This window comes from Panthera tigris, chromosome C2 (genome assembly GCF_018350195.1).
Source record: "Panthera tigris isolate Pti1 chromosome C2, P.tigris_Pti1_mat1.1, whole genome shotgun sequence".
In the NCBI taxonomy this organism is placed as follows: domain Eukaryota; kingdom Metazoa; phylum Chordata; class Mammalia; order Carnivora; family Felidae; genus Panthera; species Panthera tigris.
Window position 1 is genome coordinate 13,728,014 of NC_056668.1, and position 23,025 is coordinate 13,751,038.

A 23,025-nucleotide genomic window follows, 5' to 3' on the forward strand; every position below is an offset into this window, starting at 1 on the left:
AAGCCCAGTTTTTCAAATCTTTTCTTTCTTGGGTCACACTTTTGGTGTCCTGGCTGTGGAATTTTGGCCTAAACCAGGGTCATAAACATTTTCTTCTGTTTTCTCCCAGAAGCTTTGTAATTTGGGCATGTACCTTATGGTCTTGGATCTGTTTTGAATTAAATTTGTTGTGGTGCAATGTAGGAATCAAAGTCATCTTTTTTGCCTGTGAATGTGATTTTTCTGGTACTATGTGCTGAAATGACCATCCTTCTATTCTCTTCGCTTTGTTAATTTGGCCATTGTGTTGGACTCAGGTTCAGCTGTCTATGTGGGGCGCCCATACGCTTCGACCTCTCGTAGAGCTTGCCAAGATATGGCTGAGTGATGTTAGTATACACATTTAGGGACTTGGCTGCCCTTTCTCCCTCGTGTTTTTTTGGGTCAGTGATCCTTTGCAATGGGAGCTATCCAGTATACATACACATGTTCATACACTTAGCATATGAATATAGTCTTTTCTTTTTAAGTTTATTTATTCTGAGAGAGACAGACACAGCGTGAGCCAGGGAGGGGCAGAGAGAGATGGAGAGAGAGAATTCCAACCCGGCTCTGCACTGATAGAGCGGCACTGGAACCCATGAAGCTGCGAGATCACGACCCACGCCAAAGCCAAGAGTCAGACAGTCAGCCGACTGAGCCACCCAGGTGCCCCCAAATGTGTTTTTATATATAGTTATCTGTTTTTATTTGGATATGTCTTGAGACTGGTTGTAAGAATAGTCTGGAAGAATTCCCGGATCTCCTTCACCCAGATTTCCCAAATGTGAACATTTGACCACGTTTGCTTTATTATTTCTCTCCCTTCCTATCTCTGATATGTATATGTGCATGTATCTGTGTGTCTGTGGAATATAATTTTTTTTTCCTCGAACCATTGAAGAATTTAGTTGCAGGCAGGAATACCTCTTTAATCCTAATTACCGCATAAGGTTCATTTGTGTGTGTGTTCAAATGCTGCTTGGATGAATTAATTTTCTCCCCTCTTCATCCTCAGGGTGGTTCTGCTGTCCATTCAAAATACAGTTTGGTTCCTTTGTGTGTGTTTGTAATGATAACATGTATTTTCTAAATTAGTGCATTAATTAAGACAGTTCAAAGTCATGACAAGGGTCAGTGATTTGTTAATCAAAAAAGTTGTTTGATGAGGATCTAAAAAAACAAATGGTTACAGACATTCCTTAAAACACTTGGTTTAAAAAAATTTTTTTAACATTTATTTTTGAGACAGAGAGACAGAGTGCGAGTGGGGGAGGGGCAGAGAGCAAGAGGGAGACACAGAATCTGAAACAGGCTCCAGGCTCTGAGCTGTCAGCACAGAGCCCGACGCGGGGCTCGAACTCACGGACTGCGAGATCATGACCTGAGCCGAAGTCGGCCGCCTAACCCACTGAGCCACCCAGGCGCCCCTAAAACACTTGGTTTTAATCTAAAGCATACAACATTCATTAAATTCACTTACCAGTCTCTTGCTGGGACGCCGGTTCTTTGAGTGTAGGTTCAGTGAATCAGTTGAGAGGTAGGTGAACAGAACTGTAGTATGAACATGGCTGCATTATGAGCAGGGTTCTTCTAGGAGGGATTGCTGCATGGATTCTTTGAGTAAGCTGTCTCTGAACCGTTACAGTTCTAAATTCCACTCAAGCGGGACTCTTCCCTGACTGTGGCTTTACTGGTTTATTGCATAACCTGAAGGTCTCCATCTGCCAGGAAGGCAAGACAATTGATGCATATTGAATATTCATGGCCCAAGAGCTCCTCTCCAGCACCTCTCAGTTGGCTTCTGGATTGTCTTGCCTTTGCTCCCACACCTATCCCTGTCGGTTTTACCCTTGGTGCTCTAAATTCTGATTGTACATTTGGCCAGAAACATAAAAGCTTGTTCCAATATTCAGACTGCATAAAACTCTAGTTCTAAGGCAGTATTAGAAAGAAATATAACTAGTTCTGAGGTCAAACAAGTCTTGACAAAATGTGCCCTTGGAAATTTGCTACGTCCAACATCCAGAGAGTGGCTCTATGATGTCCTACGGAAGGGCAACTTGGGGTAAATATAGTCTTTGTGTATAAACCCCTCATACTTGGGCACACTTTGTGCCCTGAGATCATTTTTTTAAGGCCAGAAGAATAAATGAATGCCTTAATGTTTTATCTGTGGGTGCCTGTATGGTAAATGCTAAGTAAGTAATAAGTTAGACCTAACTAATGGCTTGATACAGTTAATGTGAGGGGTTACGTTTAGAGCTTTCTCTTTCACATCTTTTCTTGTTTAGTTACTGAGTGTATCTCCAAGGATAACTGTCCCTGCTGGACCCCTCTCAGCCAGGGTGGTGAGGTTGGGAGGGGTGGGGCTTGAAAAGGAAAGGAGAAAAAGTAGAAAGCATGGGAAACAAGTGTAGGTCTCCAATTACCTATTCTGGGTAGTTGAAAAGAAACTTTTTGTTCTTAGTAGACCATCTATCAGAATTCTGTGCATTGCTCATTAGGTAAATTGCACATTGAAATCCAAAACTTTTTTTTTTTTCTTGGAACCTCACTTTTATTTATTTTTTTTAATTAAAAAAATATTTATTTTTTAGAGAGAGCATGAGCGGGGGGTGCACAGAGAGAGAGGGAGACACAGAATCCAAAGCAGGCACTGAGCTGTCCACACAGAGCCCAGTTCAGGGCTTGATCTCATGAACTGTGAGATCATGACCTGAGCCGAAGTTGGGTGCCCGACCGACTGAGCCACCCAGGTGCCCTGCAAACTAAATTCTAATAGGGAAGTTCATCACCCATCTTTGAGCCTTTTGAGGCAGAGGGTGTGGGCTAGGAGAGGAGATCTAATTCCAGTAGCCAAGCATGTTTCTTACATTCTTACCTGCTCCCTGCTAGACAAGGGAGTAATATTGGAGAGGGTGTAATTAGTGACCAGGGAAATGTGTCTTCTATTTTTGGGGTGTATGCATTTCTTGCCTCTATTTGGTTTGTCGCTTCCCCCTCCCAGGATGAGCTAATGAGAGATTTCAGGAGATTTCTGCCTTTTCCAAAATGCCATCTATATTTTCTCATTAACATTCAGACATCCCAGGTAGGTCATTTAAAGGCCCAGGGCTGGAGAAGCAGTGACATCTCCACTGTAATTAGCAAGAAGGCCAACTCCACCAACATGTAAGCCCTCGACCTTTCCAATAGGCAGTTTCAGGCCGTCGGGGAGCAAAGAAAGGCTGTGACAGGTGTGAATGGTGCTGACGTGTGGGGAGGGTCAGACAGATGTGGGCTCCCTCTGTGTCCCGCTGATATTTCTAGACGAGGATGAACATGAACTAACTGCGGTTTTTCTCGTTGAATCCAGAAAGTGCTGTTCTCCTTGGGGGGATCCTTTCTGTATTATGCTGACCGCTTCAAGCTCTACAGTGCCTTCTGCGCCAGCCACACGAAGGTCCCCAAGGTCCTGGTGAAAGGTAGGCCGGTGAGGACTGGGTGGCAGGTGGGCATGTCTGTTGTAGATTCCCATTTGTGTGGCTGACTGTGGTTGGGGGTTTGGGACAGAAATCCAAGAGTCATTGATGTGCCAGATAGATGTTACACAAATAAAGGTACTAAGAAGTGAACTGCATTGCTGTCTTTTTTTTTTTTTTAAGTTTGTTTTTATTTATTTTGAGAGAAAGATAGCGAGGAACCAGGGGCGGGGCAGAGAGAGAGGGAGACAAAATCCCAAGCAGGCTCTGCTGTCAGCACAGGGCCCCACACAGGGCTCGAACTCACAAACCATGAGATCATGACCTGAACCAAAATCAAGAGTCTGGTGCTTAACTGACTGAGCCACCCAGGTGCCCCTGTCTTTTTTTTTTTTTTTAAGTAAAGTCTGTGCCCAACATGGGGCTCTAACTCACAACCCGCGAGATGCCTAGTCACATACTCTACTGACTGGGCCAGCCAGGTGCCCCTACTATCTTGGACTAACAGTCTTACCAGTCTTCTCATAACGAAAGGTTTGACTCATCTATTTGGGGCCAGAATTGAGGGGTCATCTTGCAATTATGCAGAAACAGAGGAGCTTTAGAAATCCCTGCTTTACTCCTAACGTTCATTCATTTCCTTATAACCTTGCACACTTACTGTGCCTTTTGGTGGAATGCCTCTTTCCCTCACCTATGTTTTTCTCCCTAGGTGTGTGATAATAGGCACCACCAGCACTGCTAAAGCTGAGAGTCTCCAGAAAGCTGTTTTGCTTCCCTAGTTCAGCATGTGATGTTAGTGATAGGTGATTTAAAAAAAAAAAAGATATTTCCCTGGGAAACAGTATAATCGGTAGAAAGTCCGATTTCAAAGGATCTCTGGAAATCAGCCTGCTCATTCTTAATACTTCCCTGTGGCTGTCATGTGCACAGCTGCGGATCCAGTCCCTGAATACGTAAATAATTTATCCATGTTATGCTTTCCTGCCAGAGAGAATGAGCTTGACTTAATTTAAAACCTATTATAGGAAATATTAGTACAGTGCAGGCCTCCGGTTGACAGAAGAGCATGCCCCAGATAATGACATACTTACTGGTAGAGCTAGTTGATTGCCACGGCACCTATCCCAACATGAAATTCAAAGGACATTTTCAACATGAAATTTAAAGGAAGCCTGGATGGCTGAGTCAGTTAAGCGTCCGACTTCAGCTCAGGTCATGATCTCAGAGCTTGTGAGTTTGAGCCCCGCATCGGGCTGTGTGCTGACAGCTCAGAGCCTGGAGCCTGCTTCCGATTCTGTGTCTCCCTCCCTCTCTGCTACTCTCCCGCTCACACTCTGTCTCTCTCTCTCTCTCAAAAATAAATAAACATTAAAGAAAACTTTTTTAGAGGGAGCCTGGGAATTTCCTTGTCACGTTGTCTGGCCCAATTTTTCGCATATGCTGCTTTCACATGTCCTGTATTGGACATAGAGTTCTGCATACAGGCTTCTTTTTCAACTTTAACCGAATGCTGATTGTTAGGAGATCATTAACATAACAATTTTAGAGAACTTTGTTCTCCTGTAAAATTGTATATACATTACAGGCTTTAGAGCAATTTGTGTTACTTTTAATCACTCAGTCAGATTAAATTGTGCCCCTGGAGATTTTTTCTTAATCCAATAACATTGTTTTTTGCACCTGAAAAATATCATTGTCTTTCAAAACGATCCCTGGAAACATTAGGTATGACCTACATTTTTCTAATGGCCAAAGTTGCCTAGAGGGGAGGGTGAAGAGAACTCTTGGAGAACAAAAGTCTGTGCCTCTTTTCTTTTGTTTTAATGTTTATTTTTGAGAGGAAGGGAGTGCAAGTGGGGGAGGGGCAGAGAGAGAGGATCCAAAGTGGGTTCTGTGCTGAGAGGCAAGAGAACCTTATGCGGGGCTTGACCCCATGAACTGTGTGATCATGACCTGAGCTGAAGTCAGATGCTTAACCGACTGAGCCACCCAGGTGTCCCAAAAGTCTCACTCTTAATAGGCTCACGGCTAGGTTGGAGGAAAGTGAGACTCCCTTAACTCACAAAGAGCTGAGTTTTGTTCTGACATGAAATATGGTTGATGGATTAAATGCCAGTGGCCATTGTTTTGGGCTTTCGGATTTTGAGGGGATTCCTACGCCCCTTCTAGATGTGGGCAGTAGACACTTGGGATGTGGCACAGTAGCCACAGCCTCCTGGGCATCGGAGGGGCTGGGCCTTGCTTTCCTGACACACAGGCCACTCCTTCCCGGTGTCTTTTCTTTTCTCAGATTTGCTCTTTGGCAGGAGGAGAAACGGTGGCCCCAAACCCCATGCAGTCTAATTCCTCTTCACAGGGCTTAAAAGGGATGAAAAGATTGTGGTCTTTATGAGGCCACCTTCACATGGTTGCTGTTTTTCTTTGAATAAAGATAGAATAATCAGTTTACAATCCATGATGCCCTTTTACAACATCTTCTGGTCTCAGCTTGCGCTGCTAATCCCTGGAGACGGAGATACATTTTTATCAGAAGCTTTTGAAAAAGGGTATGCCCACTGTTACGTCACTTTGATATATTGTACCTTTTTTCCCCCGTTTTGTACCCTCATTCCCTTCTCCCTCCCCCCAGTTTCTCTGCACCTAGATGGCATTAATTAGCCTTGTCTTCCTAATTAGGCTTGTCTTCCCAACTACCCACTGGTGGGTACCTTGTTGCTCGTCTGGGTTCCCTCAACTCCCCAGGGCTGCTTTTCAGCCCTGCTGGGACACAGACAGAAACCAGGCTGGTGAAGCAAGTGCTGCCTGGGTTCTTTGAGGTCAGATGTATGTTTCCCTCTGAATGGACTGTGCGATCCTGGGCTCTGGGAGGGAGGCGCTGCCCTCTAGATGCTAATAGCTGGTAGCAGCGTATTAACATAGAACAGATCTTAAAAGGCATTGGCTGTGGGAGACCCAGCCCTGCCCCACTTCCCAGAGCTACAGAGCACCACTGCTTCTCATTTTTTTGTTTTTTTTTCATATCTTTTCTCAAAAAAAAAAAAAAGGGATTCTAACTGGCAATGAAATGCTTTAAAGATTAAGAAAATCAGGGTAAGGAGTGTTTCAACATGTAGGCTTTCTGAGTATTCAGATACGGCGAAGCGAACAGACCAGAGAGACCGTTGGCCTTTGTAAAGGTAGTTTGTTACCCACAGTTCCCCAAAGAAGGGGGCGAGGCATGCCACACAGGGCCACACTGGGAAGCACCAGGGCCAGTCAGGAAGCAGGAGCCAGGGGGGAACGTGGGCATCTTTATTGTGGTTGTTGCACGAAGGACGGAGCGAGGCAGGGTAAGCAGGCTTAGGGTCGGGGGGTTTCAGTGGGTTCTGAGGTAGAGGGGCGGTCCCGATTTGTCTGGTACCTGGCCCTGAGGGGATTAGGGCAGGGGAATAGCGGCCCAGAGTGTCAGGGCCCACTAGAAGAGATGGGGGTAGGGGACTCCACGTTGGTTGGTTTGCATACGAAAGGTGTGCTGCCCGGTGGGTGAGTCCTTTGCTGCATGTAGGAATGGCGAGCCCCGGGAGGGGCAGTTCCGGGGTCTGTAAGGCCCCCAGATGTCAAAATATCAGAATAAAAAGACATTCTTGGGGCGTCTGGGTGGCTCAGTCAGTTAAGCATCTGACTCTTGGTTCCGTCCAGCTCAGGTCATGATCTCACAGTTGGTGGGTTCGAGGACTGCGTCGGACGCTGCACTAGCAGCATGGTTCTCTCTCTCTCCCCTCTCTCTGTTCCTACCCTGCTCGTTCTCTGTCTCTCAAAATAAATAAACTCCAAAAAAAATAAAAAATAAAATAAAAAAAAAAAAAGACGTTCTTAGTACGAGGAGGATGAACAGCAGCCCCTGAAAGCCCAGGTGTAGGATTTACAAACCCTGTTATCCCTTTACTCAGACTCCATTATTGCCCCCAAACAAATAAGCCTGACAGGCTCTTCCAGTTGTCTCCCTGGGGCCCCCGCCTTCCTTCCTCCTGCAACACACTCTCCACTCAGTCCTGTGGAAAGGCGCCTTGGAAAAAGTGAGGGAAATGGTGGGGAGGGGGTCATTTGGAGGTTCCATCCTGACAGCCTGTGTTAATCTCTTCCAGCCAAGACGGACACGGCTTTCAAGGCGTTCTTAGATGCCCAGAACCCGAAACAGCAGCACTCGGCCACTCTCGAGTCTTACCTCATCAAGCCCATCCAGAGGATCCTCAAGTACCCGCTTCTGCTGAAGGAGCTCTTTGCCCTGACGGATGCCGAGAGCGAGGAGCACTACCATCTGGACGGTGAGGCCCCGGCCCCGAGGTCTGCCCCCCGCGCCCCCTGCCCGTGTCTCCGTGACCGTCTCTAAACAGCCTTTGCCTTTCACGGCCGTTTTCTTCCAGTGGCCATCAAGACTATGAACAAGGTTGCAAGTCATATCAACGAAATGCAGAAAATTCATGAAGAATTTGGGGCTGTGTTTGACCAGCTCATTGCTGAACAGACCGGTGAGAAAAAAGAGGTAAGGGGGCCGGCCTCTCAGAACACCTGGCAGTAAAGCCGGGTTGGTTCCATTGTTTTCTGAAGGTGTTATTTGTAAGTAAAAGAGTTACGAAGGTATTGTTTTTGTCGGTGGAACTTTTACCCTTTATCCAAGGCTATAAGTGAATTTTCTTCCTCAGCTGAATTAGTTCTTAATATCGGAACGGTGTCTCTGAGTCTCATTCCTTCCCTCTCGGGACCTCTGGTTTTATTCTGTTATGTGTGAGCCTGAACCCCCGTGACCATGGCTTGGGCTGCTTCCGTAAGCACCGTAAAAGGCCAAAGCTGCATCCCTCGAGATTAGAATAATGCTCAGCCTGTCGTAGGGGCTCAGTCAATATTTGCTAAATGAATGAAAATTTCAAATGACTCTAAATCTGTTTTTTTTAAAGTCTACCTAAAAACCTACTTAGAAGAAAGAGTGACAGGGCCAGATACACCTGAGAAAAACTGAGAGCAAATTATAAATAATGCCTGAGTCATTGACAAGAGCTTATGTGAATAAAAATTCTGATAATACTGAGATGAATCCGAGGGATAGGATATGTAATAACGTTCATCACTGCCTCTGTGCATTCGGCTGGAATATTCTCCTAGGGTTTGCTTTCTGCCTTTAAAAAAAAAGAAAGGAGAAAAGCTGGGAGGGAACCAGGAAGAAAATCACTCCTACTGGGATGACAAGAGGGTAAGAGACAAGGGGGCGGGGAAACTTGGTTGTTTAGTCTAAGCAGAGAGAAAACAGCCTTATCTTCAAGGTACACAGGATTACTGTCCGGGTTCATTTTGATGTCTTCAGGGAAACAAAACAAGTTTTCAGACTGCTAAAGGCTGATTTTCAGACAGAGGTAAAATCATGGGCCCTCCTCTAGATGTAAAAGCAAAGACATATTAAGACATTTATGTTACTCAGATGATAGGAGGGAACCAGGCAGACGTCACCATGGTTTCTTGGAAAAGCTGGACTAGCACAGGTGTGGATAAGACATGAAGAAATAGTGTGATAGGTTGCAAATGGAGACACACTGGCTTCTCCACAGTGGGAGGAAGTCAAGTCAGCGCCCGACTGGACAACCATTGCCTACACCTTCAAGAGAGTTGCAGAGGAGCTCAAAGGCAGCATGGAGGGCTGGAGTCTGACGGCTCGGGAGGGTGTGTTAGAGGATCCACAGTGTTCCACTGAAACACCATTTATTTTTTTCTACCGGTGTGACAAGCAGAGCATGAGAATGTTCTCAGTCTACCTGGCAGATGATGTAGTCAATCAAGAGTTTAGAAAAGGTGGGCACGGCTACTCTGGACTGAGTTTTCATTTTCTTTTTTTAAAGAATTTTTTTTTAATGTTTTTTATTTATTTTTGAGACAGAGAGAGACAGAGCATGAACGGGGGAGGGGCAGAGAGAGAGGGAGACGCAGAATCGGAAGCAGGCTCCAGGCTCTGAGCCATCAGCCAGAGCCCGATGCGGGGCTCGAACTCACGGACCGCGAGATCGTGACCTGAGCCGAAGTCGGACGCTTAACTGACTGAGCCACCCAGGCGCCCCTGAGTTCTCATTTTCTTATAAAACCTTGTAAGAAGAAAGCCGTGGGATGCTTGTGAGAGGGCAAAATACGGGAAAAGACGAGAAAAATCTCTTCGATCTCAAAACAAAGCACTTACCACTCTTAATGTTTGGGTGTTTGCTTTGATTTAGAAAATTATATCTCTGTATATGCTTGAATAATTATACTTTGAAAATAATTTTATGCCTTGTTTATTTAATATTGAACAAAAAACTTCCATGTTGTTTTAAATTATTGAAAACAATCATTTAAATTATTGTGTAATATTTCATTGTGTGGGCAAACAATGGTTTACTTAATTTCCTGTCATTAGACAGATCTCTTGGTTTCATTGACTACTACAAATAATACTGACAGCATTTTTTAAAGTATTTATTATTTATTTTTATCTTATATATATATATATATATATTTATTATTTGTTATTGTTATTATTTTTAAGCAATCTCTATACCCAATGTGAAGCTCAAACTCACGAACGACCCCAAGATCAGCCTTCTGCAGCCAGGCACCCCAATACTGCAAACATTTTTTTATCACAACACTTCCTCCCCTGTGTTTTAGTTTATTTTAATTTTGACAGAAGTAAATTTTATTGGGCCTGGGAAATGAACATTTTCATTATATTGTTCATGATGCATCAAGCTAGCTTCTGGATTTTAATGACCTTGGGGGCAAAGACCTTGTTATGCTAAAGACTAGAAAATGATATGGATAATGGATTGCAAAGCATTTAGGGGAAAAAAAAAAAGATGAATATGATTCAAAAGTCAAGGACTGTGAAAGGGAACATGGCTTTGGTGAAACTGTCCGTCCTCTACAATGAAATTCTGACAATCAAGTGAGAAATCTTTCTAGCGAGGAACAAAGAGACAAAGTGCGGTATAAAATAGCCTCCTGTGGGCTGAGATTTTGTGAAAAGAAATGTGCAAAAGATAAAGGGAGACATTTAACTGAGAACCAGTATTAAAGAGAAGGAAAATCCCATCTCAGTATTAGGACGTCCAAAGCCCAGAAAGATCAAGGCTTGGAAAAGATGCGAAAGAAGGCAACAGAAGATTGTGTTTTAACCCTGTAAGAAGAGTAAGAAAGAAGTAGGGGCCCAAAGTGGAGCAGAGGTTTAGTAGCCAACGATCCTTGATTAGGCAAGGAGAAGGCCTCAAGTTCCATGCAATCTCTCTTTGAGGATGGTCTTCAAACTGAAAAGGATGGAGTGGTCTCAATTTCACAAACATAAGACCTGAGGGAAATGTGGGTCCTGGGGAAATAGTGCACAGATCAGTTACTGCACTCCTTGCCACATACATTGGAGCAATTATGGAAACTTTGAGAGGCAGCCAGTTAGAGGCACATAGGTTATGTCCTGATTCCCACAGAGCTGATTCCTGATCATTGTAGTTCCTTTTTAATGGCAATATCCAGTAAAAACCTAGAATGGGTTTATGAACAGTTTGTCAACAGTTATGAATAGGAACATTTATCAGTATCTGTTGGGAAAGGTGGGTCACTATTGAAATGGTAACATTCCAGGGACACGTTACCATAGCTCATCTTGTCATCAGCCACTTTCCTCAGGCGGTCCCTGAAGGCAGATATGTGCACAAAGAACAAAGCTATTCAAGAAAATACTGTATGATGAAGCTGGGAGGCCTTCAACCTCCCCATGTTAAACCCTACGGAGTTGAGCTGGACCACGTAGAGCATCCCTTTTGCTTAGGTAGGACGAAGAAAAGACCAAAGAGGGCATGTCCCCTTTGGGCCCAAAAGACGTGGCCGAGTAGAACAGGCCAGACTTCTAAGCAGAGCTTAGTCTTGAGGTTTGGGCAGAAAATTGAGAAGGTGACAAGTAGAAGGCCAAGGGAGATACTGTTGGCCAGGATGGGCAGCGCTGACACCCTTATTCCATGGGCCAGGTGGAAACTGGAAAACAGAGCATAACCACATGGGCTGGGACTGCATCAGTCCCTTTTCACTATGTGACAAATAACATCTCAGTGAATACCACCACACTCGGGTGTGTGGGCCAGCGGAACTCTGGCCTCTCTTGGTGAGCTCTAGAACGTAAAGCCCAGGTACACTCTACTTGTCATCCTTTCGGGATCCGGGCTGAAGAAGCAGTGGCCGTCTTGGGCATATCCTTTCCATGGAAGGTGGAAGCCCAGGAGGGCTGGTGGAAACTTACTATGGCAAGTCCGTGGCCCAAGGCACATGGCCACGTGCAGAGTCTTCAGGGATTTGCCTGGTGTAGTGGGAGGTGCTAGAAAGTCACATGGCAGAGGGTGCGGATACAGAATTATGTTGGAGGAGGAAGTAGAGTTTGGAGAATGATCTGCCCCAGTGACCCTCAATCACGTTTAAAGACATATCCCCTAAGGCGGTGGCCCAGAATGGTACCTGGGAATTTGATTTCTGTGTATAAACACTCCTCTTTTGTGTGGATGCTTGGGGCATGGGTAGTAGAGACTATAGTTACCTTAGTTGAGACTGTCCTGGGAGGTGGTTGACTAGTTATTTCATATGTACAAACAAACTAAGATTGATTAATTTTTTTTATCCTTGGCTATACTACTTACTAATAATACAGGTCAGTAATTATTATTATTATTGATCCCCCAGTCACTATAGTGGTAACCACACCACTGAATTTTGGTTTGGTTTGTGTTTTTAATTTTTTTTTAATGTTTATTCGTTGTTTTGAGAGACAGAGCACAAGTGGGGGAGGGGCAGAGAGAGAGGGAGACACAGAATCCGAAGCAGGCTCCAGGCTCTGAGCTGTCAGCACAGAGCCCGACATGGGGCTCGAACCCGCGAACCATGAGATCATGACCTGAGCCGAAGTCTTAAGCCAGTGCTTAACCGACTGAGCCTCTCAGGCGCCCCGACACCACTGGATTTTGTACTGCTGGAGCCGCATCTCCAGCACCGGCATCTGGCTTGGTGACTCAGGACGAGCAATGCCAAATGGCACTGTGGTCAGCAGAGGGCTGCCGGATTGCTGCTGCTATTTCTAGAAACCCTGTCAGATTATAAGCAGCAAAATGACCCATCTGTCTTTGAGAAGCTCAACATCAAGTTTTGGAATATCTGAAGTGCTGCCTTGAGCTTGATCTCTGGATGCGGAACCTATTGGCAGTGTTTGGTATTTATCAGTGGGTGGACCACGGACTCTGACTGTTTGTAAAGCCTTGTCCCCTAATGTGCCTGCACAGAGAGCAGGTCAAGAGACCAGATGCTTCTCCTTGCGAATAGGCTGCTGAGTGGGCAGGAGGTTGAGGTGTGGATGGGCTTGCAAATGGGCCCTGGACTCCGGTGACAAAGGCAGAGGTGGCTGTCGGGAGGTGTCAGCACTGGACTGCCGCAGCATCATGTCTGGATGGCTCTATGACCCAAAGACGCATCTGGACCAGGCTTGTGCTCAGTCTCCCCCAGCCATGTGACCACACCCCATGATTTCCGCGGATCCCTGAGCTCAAGCTGCACATACTTAAAGAGCACTCTTCAGACTCCTCAGTTGGCTTCTCTCTTCCTCCTCTAAAGTGAAATCAAACCATTAGAATGAGCTGGAAGAAGAAAAAATCATTGGTTCCACTGCTTTCCAGAAAAACCTTGGCTCCAAGGGGATTTAAACCCATAGGTGGAAATGCCCAGTTTTCTGGGGGGAATCTCTGTGATCGATGGCCATTTGTCTCTCCTTGGGGAACTGTCTCTATTTGAACACAGAGCCTGGCCAGTTTTGTAGATCAATTTTGACAGGTTCCAGGCTCCAGGCTACTGTGTGTGAATTTTGAGGCCCCAATTTCTACCTTTTGCCACTCTAGTCTTGAAATTCTTGTAGACAAATGTGGGATAAAGAAAACAAAGTGACCAGGGGTACCGGGGTGGCTCAGTCCGTTAAGTGTTCAGCTTCGGCTCAGTTCATGATCTCATGGCTCTTGAGTTCTGGCCCTGCGTCACACTCTGTGCTGGCAGTTGGGAGTCTGGAGCCTGCTTCAGATTCTGTCTCCATCTCTCTGCCCCTCTCCACTCGTGCACAGTCTCTGTCTCTTTCTCTCTCTTTCAAATAAAAATCAACATTAAAAAATTTAAAAAGTAAAGTATGGGAAATCTATTTAAAAGAAAAAGAAAAAAAAAGTGACCAGATGTTTTTAAAGACCATATTTTTGTGAAATAAGATTGACATCAGCCTGCCAGATTTGAAAACCTAAAAATCTGAATATTGTAACAACCACCTGCAAGTTTGTTTGTTTGTTTGTTTTTTTCTGTGCTTCACAGGTTGCAGATCTGAGCATGGGGGACCTGCTTTTGCACACCACCGTGATTTGGCCAAACCCGCCAGCCTCCCTGGGAAAGTGGAAAAAGGAGCCAGAACTGGCAGCCTTTGGTACGTATCAGAACAGGGCTGGTGAGGGTGGGCACAGGGAGGGAGGCTGGGCTTATTTCCCAAAACAAGAACATTTCTTTCCCAAGACCCAATTTATTAAAATGAAGTTCATTCCAGTTATCTGAACCGGTCTTCCTGCCTTGAGCACCAACATGTCACAAACAGTGAATGAAACCTTCCAGTGAAGTATGGCCAGTGTGAGCACCAGCTACGTGGGAGGGAGGGAATGGCCATGCCAAGCCTGCCCTGTGTACGAACATGCAGGCAGAGAAAGCGTTTGTTGTCGTCCCTGCTCTGAATATCTTTTCTTTTTCTTTTTTATTAAAAAAACCCTTTTTTAATGTTTATTTTTGAGAAAGGGGCAGGGAGGGAGAGGGAGAGCAGGAGTGGGGAGGGGCAGAGAGAGAAGAAGACACAGAACTGGAAGCAGGCTCCAGGCTCTGGGCCGTCAGCACAGAGCTCCACACAGGGCTCGAACTCATGAATTGTGAGATCATGACCTGAGCCGAAGTCGGACGCTTAACCAACTGAGCCACCCAACCCCCCTCTGCATAGCTTTTCAAAATAACAGGTTAACAATACACCAGGGAAAAGCCGATGGGCAAAAATGAAAACACCGTCTTTTTCTGCGACCTCAAATCTGACATCTTTTATCCTTGCTGACTCTGCTGTTGTGTGTGGTGCTGGGATTCAGGACTCTGATTCTCAGCTCACCTGTGGTGGGTGCCTTGCTCAGTTGTGGGGCGCCTCGCAATCACAGTAGGGCGAATACTAGCAAAAGTAGAGATGCTTGTGCGTGATTTCTCTTTTTCAATCAACTGGTTCAGATGGATGCGGTTGCTGTAATCAGAACTCTCACGTGGTCGTATTGTGAAATGCTTTTTGAGAGAGAAAACTGTGTTTTGGCACACCGGGAATTGTGGGTAATTTAGGAAATACGGCTTGTTGTTGCAGTTTGAATGCTTGGACGGCCTGCAGTGCCGTTCTGGGTGCAAAACGACCAATAGTGTGTGCTTCTGTTTTATGTTGTGTCTTCTCCTAGCCTCTACAGAAGACTCATGGGTGGGAACCTAAAATAAAGGAAATCTAGCATTTCCATTTTCTTACCTTGCCTTCAAGAGGTTGTTGCTTAAGGCTTCTTTAACCAAACACTTCTTTTTTTCCTCCCCCCACGATGTGAACAGAGTCTCCCCAAGTGGAACATCCTCGTGATATTAAAATCAGAGTGTTGAACATAAAGACTGTTGAACTTGTCACTTAGATCACTCAGCCTTCACGGAAAAATGTAGTGACCTTTGTAACATTTTCAAAAAGCCACTAGAGTAGTGATGCCATTTCATTAAACATAACAAAGGTGGGCAGGCGCCTGGGTGGCTCAGTTCGTTGAGCGTCCCACTCTTGACTTCGGCTCAGGTCATGAGCTTGTGGTTTGTGGGTTCGGGCTCTGTGCTCATAGCTTGGAGCCTGCTTGGGATTCTCTCTCTCTCTCTGTTTGCCCCTCTCCCTTCTCGTGCGCTCTCTCAAAATAAATAAACATTAAAAAAATAAAAGGTGGGTAGAAGTGTGCAAGAAAAATATGTGACTACATGCGTCATACAAGAAAGTATTGGGATATTATAACACGTTGGTAGCTTTTGATGGGGGCGGGGTGCTTTTGGCAGGGGTAAGGAGAGTGTTTTCTTTCCCTACCCCCCCCCACCCCCCACTTACCAGTTGTGTTTCTTATGTTGCAATTTCTTCTTGGAAGGGCTGGCAGCTTTCTGATGCTTCATGGTAGGTCATTTCTAGGAAGTATGATTCCCAAGTAAATGACCCAAACGGTCTTACCTACCTGTTTCTGATTCTGGGCTACAGGTGAACAATTCCAGAGTTCCGTCATCGGGACTTTTTCACGACTATGTTCTGAATTGTACAGATTTCCTGGGGTTAGAAATGAACAGATTTAAAACCAGAAAATAATTTGAGTGGGAGAAAGTAGGGGTCAACCAACCTACTCTGTAAAAGGCCACACTGTAAATATTTTAGGTTTTCAGGGCCAGAAGCCATATGTAGCCAAACTGCAACCATAGACCATATGTAACCAAACGAGCACCTGTATTCGCAGGCTGTGCTGAATAGGCAGCTGGCCCCAGTTTCCAGGGTGGTTTACAAAGGGTTCAGGAACAGGCTGTTTTTGAGGTTTGGGGCTTTAGCTGCCTCTTGCTGCATAGGCTCAGAGGGAGGACAGTGTGTGTTCCACTCTGCATCATTCTGCTCCCTGCCCCATGGGTTGCTTACTGGGGCTGGGAGTGGGGGAGGGGGGGAGGCTCACCAAAAGGGAGCCCCCAACACCTGTGCTGGGTGTGAATGGAAGTTGCACACCCAGCCCCAGTGATCGGTGATCACACTGCCAGTAGATTCCGCCGGGGCCATAGTTAGCGAGGTGAGAATTGCCCAAGGCTCTATGGGAGGTGGAGGCAAGCTTATTAAGTAAGAGTCATCTCCAGAGGGCACCAGGGTGGCTCAGTCAGTTATGTGTCTGACTTTGGCTCAGGTCATGATCTTGCGGTTTACAGGTTCGAGCCCCCATATCAGGCTCTGTGCTGACATGACAGCTCACAGCCTGGACCCTGCTTTGGATTGTGTGTCTCCCTCTCTCTCAGCCCCTCCCCTGCTCACGCTCTGTCTCTTATCTCTGTCTCTCTCTCTCTCTCAGAAAATGAATAAACATTAATTTTAAAAAATTGAGAAAAACAAACCAGGATTATGAGTAAAGGCAGACTGTCCTCACCATCATGAGCTTACTGATGGGTTTTCAGTCCTCCGAGGTCATGTTTGGCAGTTTTGATGTGATTTCAGGTAGCAAGGCAGAGCAAACGGCCTTAGAAATGCCTTTTGAAGTGAAGAGGAGTTGCTGTAAGGGAAGCAGGGTAATTACCATTGAACAGGCAGCTCTGGGGTTAAAACGTGGTTGTCTTTTGATTTGAATCTCTCGTCTCAGGAGACAGCGCAGCTTTCCTCTGAAACAAATTGATGTACTGATGTATACCTCAGCACCTTGATGTTCTTACTCACAGGATGGCTAATCTGTACTGAATGCTGATGATTATCACCTTAAAAAAAAAAGAAAAGAAATAGTTGGTCTAGGCTTCCGCCTTGCAGGGTATTAGACGTTCACCGCTGGGGGTGTAGAGGAGTGCTTGGGGCTGGCAAGGGGTAGCTAGGAGTTTAGGTGGGGGTCATGTGGAAGAGATTGGGCAACACCTCCAGTCAGCTGAGTGAGACTAGTCCCAGGGGATCAGGGAGGGTTTAAGGTGGAGGTGGTCACAGCCCCTGCTGAGGACCGCTCTGGCCCCACTGCCGTGATCCAAGTTGAGGTCAGGGTAAACTGAGGCAGGCCAGTAGCCTTTTTAGAACCATGGCAACCACCCCATTGAGCTGTAGTCCCAGTGACTTGGTGGGTCTTCTGAGACTAAGGTCACTGGACACCCTGTCCTGGGGTGGAGCTCCCTCAGTTTTAAAGGGACCCATTGTCCCGGCTGTGGTGATTTCTGAAGGCTTCTGGTGGGAATGTAGGGCCTCTTCATGTGCCAGTGTTAGTCACCGTGCAGAGCAGGTACAGCCTCCTTGGGCTAGTGGGGACTTTGGAGAGGGAACCTCTCCGTCAATCCTCTAGGATTCTTTTTCTTTCTTTCTCTCTTTCTTTCTTTCTTTCTTTCTTTCTTTCTTTCTTTCCTTCCTTCCTTCCTTCCTTCCTTCCTTCCTTCCTTCTTTCTTTCTTTCTTTCATTTATTTATTTTAAGAGAGACAGAGACAGCACTGGTGGGGTAGGGGCAGAGAGAGGGGGAGAGAGAGACAATCCCAAGCAGGTTCCGTGCTGTCAGCACAGAGCCTGACATGAGGCTCGAACTCACAAACCGTGAGATCATGACCTGAGCCGAAACCAAAAATTGGATGCTTCACCGGCTGAGCCAGCCAGGCGCCCTGACCCTCTGGAACTCTTGAGGGGTGGGATGCTGTGCGCGTGAAGGGCCAGGGGCAGTCCAGACCCAGTGGCTAGAGCTGGTTTCTTTACACCATCAGGCTGGTTTCTGCAGTGGAAGTTAGAGGCATCTTGCACCAAGGAGAAGCCGATTCATTTATAATAGGACAGAAAATGAGCCAGACACTTGGGGTTGGTCTCCAGAAGGCCTGGGAGCCCCTCCCTGAGAATGCTCAGAATATTCCTTCCCTTTGTGATCCTGGGTCTGGTACACCAGGCATGGCCCCTCCAGCTGCCGTGTGACCACCTGGGCCCTGGCTCTTGGGGCCAGAGCAGGAAGGGGGATGGAGTCCTTGCATCCAAGAGCCAGCGATGGGCTTGCCCATCTTCTGGTCTCCTGGGCGCCCGTTCTTCCTTCCCTCTAGGAAGAGTCAGAGTCACTGAGTGGTCACCATGCTTGGCATTGTTTAAGGAACTCTATGGAGTGTGCACAACTATTGGGTCTCCTCTACCCGTCAAAGACTGTAAGAATAAACCGGCAAGCTCCCTGCCCCTGGATCCTTCCTGTGATTCAGCCCCATTTCGAAGAAGTGCAATTGCATTCAGCTTTCATAAACGCATTTTCATTTCTTTAGGTCAAAAAAGATGAGTTCTGTTTCCTGAATTATCAATACTCTGTGTGTGTGTGTGTGTGTGTGTGTGTGTGTGTGTGTGTGTGTGTGTATGTGTGTGTACACTATTTACTAGGTTAGCTGGCATAAATCTAAATCCCTGTAAGCTTTGTTATCATCATCGAGGTTTGTACTGTTCCTCCAGCTGCTGAACCAGTACATTTTTGTTAAATGCATTCTGCCGAAGTTTTAAACTTGAAATCACACCATGATTAAACTTGCTTTAAAAAGGTTCCAGTGGGGCGGGAGGGTTTATTTCCATTTACTTAGGCTTTCTGTGGTTTTTGGAAAATTGTCATCTCAGGAGGCTTTGGAGCCGTGTGGATGGGGTGAATGAGCAGAAGGTGGGGTCGGGGCTGGCTCACATGCCCCTCGCTGTCTTCTTGGGAACTGTAGTGTCCATTATCAGAGTTCAGAGGAAAGCCCCGTGTGTTCTGTGCTGTAACCACCTTGTCTCCTCTTTTTCCAGTCTTCAAAACTGCTGTGGTCCTTGTGTATAAAGACGGTTCCAAACAGAAGAAGAAACTTGTAAGACTTCTTACGTCTCCCCTGGTTTGAAAGTAACTCCATTTCTATCTGCTTCGTAGTTTTTATCTGCATAATTACCATTCTGCCCCTTGGTCAGGCACGAGCCTCGTGTGATTTCTTTTCTTTCTTTCTTTCTTTCTTTCTTTCTTTCTTTCTTTCTTTCTTTCTTTCTTCCTTCCTTCCTTCCTTCCTTCCTTCCTTCCTTCCTTCCTTTTTTCTTTTCTTTTCTTTTCTTTTCTTTTCTTTTCTTTTCTTTTCTTTTCTTTTCTTTTCTTTTCTTTTCTTTTTAAATACATTTGAAGTGTTGCTAAGAACGGGAGGAAATTGCCTACCCCGCCTTCTCTTTGGCAGGTGCACATTGAGAGCATGAAACGTGAAGAGCTATTGGGGCCCATCATGGCCAGAACCTTCCTGACACTTGTGGCCTTTTTTACTGTCCCCCTTTTGGGGAATCCCTTTCATCTTCCTTCCCATGGGGCTGAGGTCCCTCCAGACCAGCACGGGGTGTTCCAGCCTCACTAGTTGTCTGGGTGTGGGTGTGGGGGGGTGTGGGTGTGTGTCTGTGGTGGTGGTGGGGGGGTCCGGTCCAGGCTGAAGCAGATCACCCTCACGCACCCGCTTCCTTCTCTTCCTGCAGGTAGGATCTCACAGGCTTTCAATTTATGAGGACTGGGACCCCTTCCGGTTTCGGCACATGATCCCCACCGAAGCTCTGCAGGTTCGAGCTTTGGCAAGTGCAGGTAAACACGGGAATGTGCCGGGTGCACGTTTCCAACGTGTGTATGAATGGTTGGTCTGAATCCTTTCTTTGGCATAACCTCTGTAACCTTCCTTTTTCTTCTATATTTATCTCTTTTTCCTCAGTCTCTCTACTGCCTCTTGTGTTCCCAGCCATGTATGAAATATTTGAATGAATGAATGCATGCATGAACTAAGCGAATGGATGGAATGTTTTCAATATTGTTTCAAGGAGTTCTAGTCAATCCTGTTATATGTATTAATATTATAGTGCCTAATATCTGAGTAGCAGTGAGTCTTGTACTTCTGGACAGAATCCTTGAGACTGTGAGCAGATTAAAGCACACAGAAAATCACTCACTAGCTTTTTAACCAGGGGGGCCCGTAAAGACCACCAAAAGCACAAAATAATGCCATTAAAGCCCATCCCACTTGGACAACAGGTGCAGTTGTCTGGTAGTGAAGGGAGGCCATGGAAGGGACCTCTGCAATGCACAGTAGATCCGTATTTCTGTATCCTCTTCTGGCATCTGATGTGAGCATTAAGTTCTTGGTGCCCAGTGCGTGTTCCTCATCCTTCCCTGTTCCCACGTGTCACCTCCATGAGTAATAAAATTGGCTCTGATCCTCATAAAATCAAGTCCCATGTCGTGCGGTTTTAGTGAACCTTCAATTACTCACTGAAATTAAACCAGAGCTTCTTCCCTCACTGTTGTGATCTCTTGTAGAAACACTCAAATGCAGAAACCCCATAGGACACATGTATTTGGGATGATCATTTGCCTTAAGGTTTCTTCCCAACCTTGAGGCAGAGCAATTTACTCTGGTGCCTTTTTACTTTATTTGATTTGCGAGAACCTGGAAGTTATCAGCTGGAGTAGCATTCTGAGGATGGGGCACTTAAACACTCTTCTTGTCTAATTTTGTAATCGTAGGTTGCAGATCATCTAGTTCGTATGTTGTGCCTGTTTTATAAATGGGAAAGCTTGTGTCCGTGGCCAACTGTTGGCTTCTCGGCCAGATATTTTGCCTTCGCGGAGGACCACGTACACAAAGAATTTAAATTGTGGCAACAAAGCCGTCTTTGTGATGTGCTGTTCATTCTCACTCTTTCATGCTTTCATTCAAAGCATGTTTAAGATAATCAAGATAAAAGCTTTTTTTTTAAGTGAGTTAGAAAGATGAGCCGACTTGTTTCTCGTCATGAGATCCATTCCAGTGGCTCTGAGAAACCAGAATGTGCAATTGCTCGATTTTTATCTTCGTTTGGGAAGACTCGTGAACGTTTTTGCAGATGAGCCCTGGTTGGGCTTAAATCGTGTGGGCACAATGAGGGTTTGTGACCGGGGCTCTCGGTACCACGCTGGGTAAGGCTGAGACCTCGCGAGGTGCAGCCTTTGCTGATTGCAGTAATTGTCCTTTCCACAAACACTATTTCTGACTTCAAAGACCATGGTATGCCGACGTTGCAAAGCTTAGAAATGACTTCAAAGTACAACTGTCCCCACCTCTGGGCATCCCATTTTTGCTTCCCTCAGAGTGGGCACCCTGGGGGTGCTGAGAAAGAGGAGGAGGCCCATCTGTTTCCAGGACCTGCTTGGCCAGGACACGGGCCTGGCCACTCACAGGGAAGGCTCTTCTCAGGGACACGAGGACCTGCCTCTGGGTAGCACTGGCCTGCTGCACTCTGCACTGGCATCTTGGGTTCTGTCTAGTCCAACCATTGCCAAAAGAACTACTCACTTAATGGAAATAGTTCGGCCAAACAGGCAGTGCAGCTAAAGGGGTAGTTCTGTAATCAATATGATTGACTGATTGCCCTTTTAGACCATCTAGCAGGAGATTGTAGCAACTGGAAAATTTCCAAGCATTTCTTTTTCTTAACACCCATTAAGCTCTCACTTTGTCTCTCTGAGCTGACAGGATGGTGGTGAAGGACCTTTGGTTTTATGAGGCTCTGCGCTATTTAATCTTACGCCAGGGCGTAGAACATGCTTTTGTAAAAATGCAAACGTATCTCTTTGGAACATACGCTAATCCCTCCTTGTTTTAATTTATGTAGATGCGGAAGCAAATGCCGTGTGTGAAATTGTCCATGTAAAGTCTGAGTCTGAAGGGAGGCCGGAGAGGATCTTCCACCTGTGCTGCAGGTGAGCCTGGGGCCGTGAGACTGTGCAGCCCAGAGGGAAGGGACGTGACTGCTCGATGTCCCCTCAGCCCCCTCGGGGCTCTGCACATCTGCCTGTGCGTCCCTAGACGCCACGTGCTTTTTCTTGCGCAACAAATAACACTGATCCGACAAATTAAACTGATCTTATCAGAACATAGACGATGATCTCACTAACCTAATTTCTTTTTATTTACTTATATACTTATTTTAAGTTTGTTTGGAGAGAGAGCAAGCAAGTGGGGGAGGGACAGAAGGAGAGGGAGAGAGAGAGAGAGAATCTCAGAAAGGTGCTGTGCTCTCACTGCAGAGCCTGACTCGGGGCTCCAGCTCATCACCATGAGATCATGACCTGAGCCGAAACCTACCGTTGGACGCTTCACCGACTGAGCCACCCAGACGCCGCACCCTCCCCACCCCCCACCACATGCATTATTTCATTTAGCCAGACTGAGGTTCCATTATTCCATTTTACCTATGGGGAGCCAAGGCTCATGGAGGCTACTTTGCCTAAAATATTACAGAAATGAACACTGAGTTCAAACTCGGGTACTATCTGCGTAGGCTAACCTGTTTGTGGTTTTGTTGGCAAAGTCCATGGACTTTGGTGAGCCCGCCCCTAGAGATGCTGTATTCATTCATTAATACGGAAGACTGAGTGCCACTTACTTGGGTAGAAATACCGACAACCTAATTAGAAAAATTACTCTTACCTAGGAGGAAGGTTTTTATTGTGGGAATTAGGGCTTGGGAAGATTTTTTAGTTCTTTTCAAGGTAGCTTTAATATTGACTTGTCGTGGGGCACCTGGGTGGCTCAGTCGGTTAAGCGTCCCACTTCAGCTCAGGTCATGATCTTTACGGTTTGTGGGTTCGAGCCCCGTGTCGGGCTTTGTGCTGACAGCTCAGAGCCTGGAGCCTGCTTTGGATTCTGTGTCTCTCTCTCTGTCGTCCCCCCCCCCCCCCCCACCTTATGCTCTGTTTCTCTCTCAAA

General features: G+C 46.1%; 1 protein-coding gene across 9 annotated transcripts in view; it reads left to right on the plus strand.

The window, feature by feature from the left end:
• The window catches only part of TIAM1 (TIAM Rac1 associated GEF 1), a 382,305-nt gene that overhangs the window by 353,710 nt on the left and 5,570 nt on the right, over positions 1 to 23,025 (plus strand). For all 9 annotated transcript variants that reach the window (XM_042999074.1, XM_042999077.1, XM_015542057.2 and 6 more), the window contains 7 exons: positions 3,377 to 3,485; positions 7,610 to 7,789; positions 7,889 to 8,007; positions 13,860 to 13,968; positions 19,070 to 19,128; positions 19,766 to 19,868; positions 21,929 to 22,016. In XM_042999074.1, the coding sequence (XP_042855008.1) occupies positions 3,377 to 3,485; positions 7,610 to 7,789; positions 7,889 to 8,007; positions 13,860 to 13,968; positions 19,070 to 19,128; positions 19,766 to 19,868; positions 21,929 to 22,016 (767 nt within the window). The remainder of the gene's footprint in view (positions 1 to 3,376; positions 3,486 to 7,609; positions 7,790 to 7,888; positions 8,008 to 13,859; positions 13,969 to 19,069; positions 19,129 to 19,765; positions 19,869 to 21,928; positions 22,017 to 23,025) is intronic.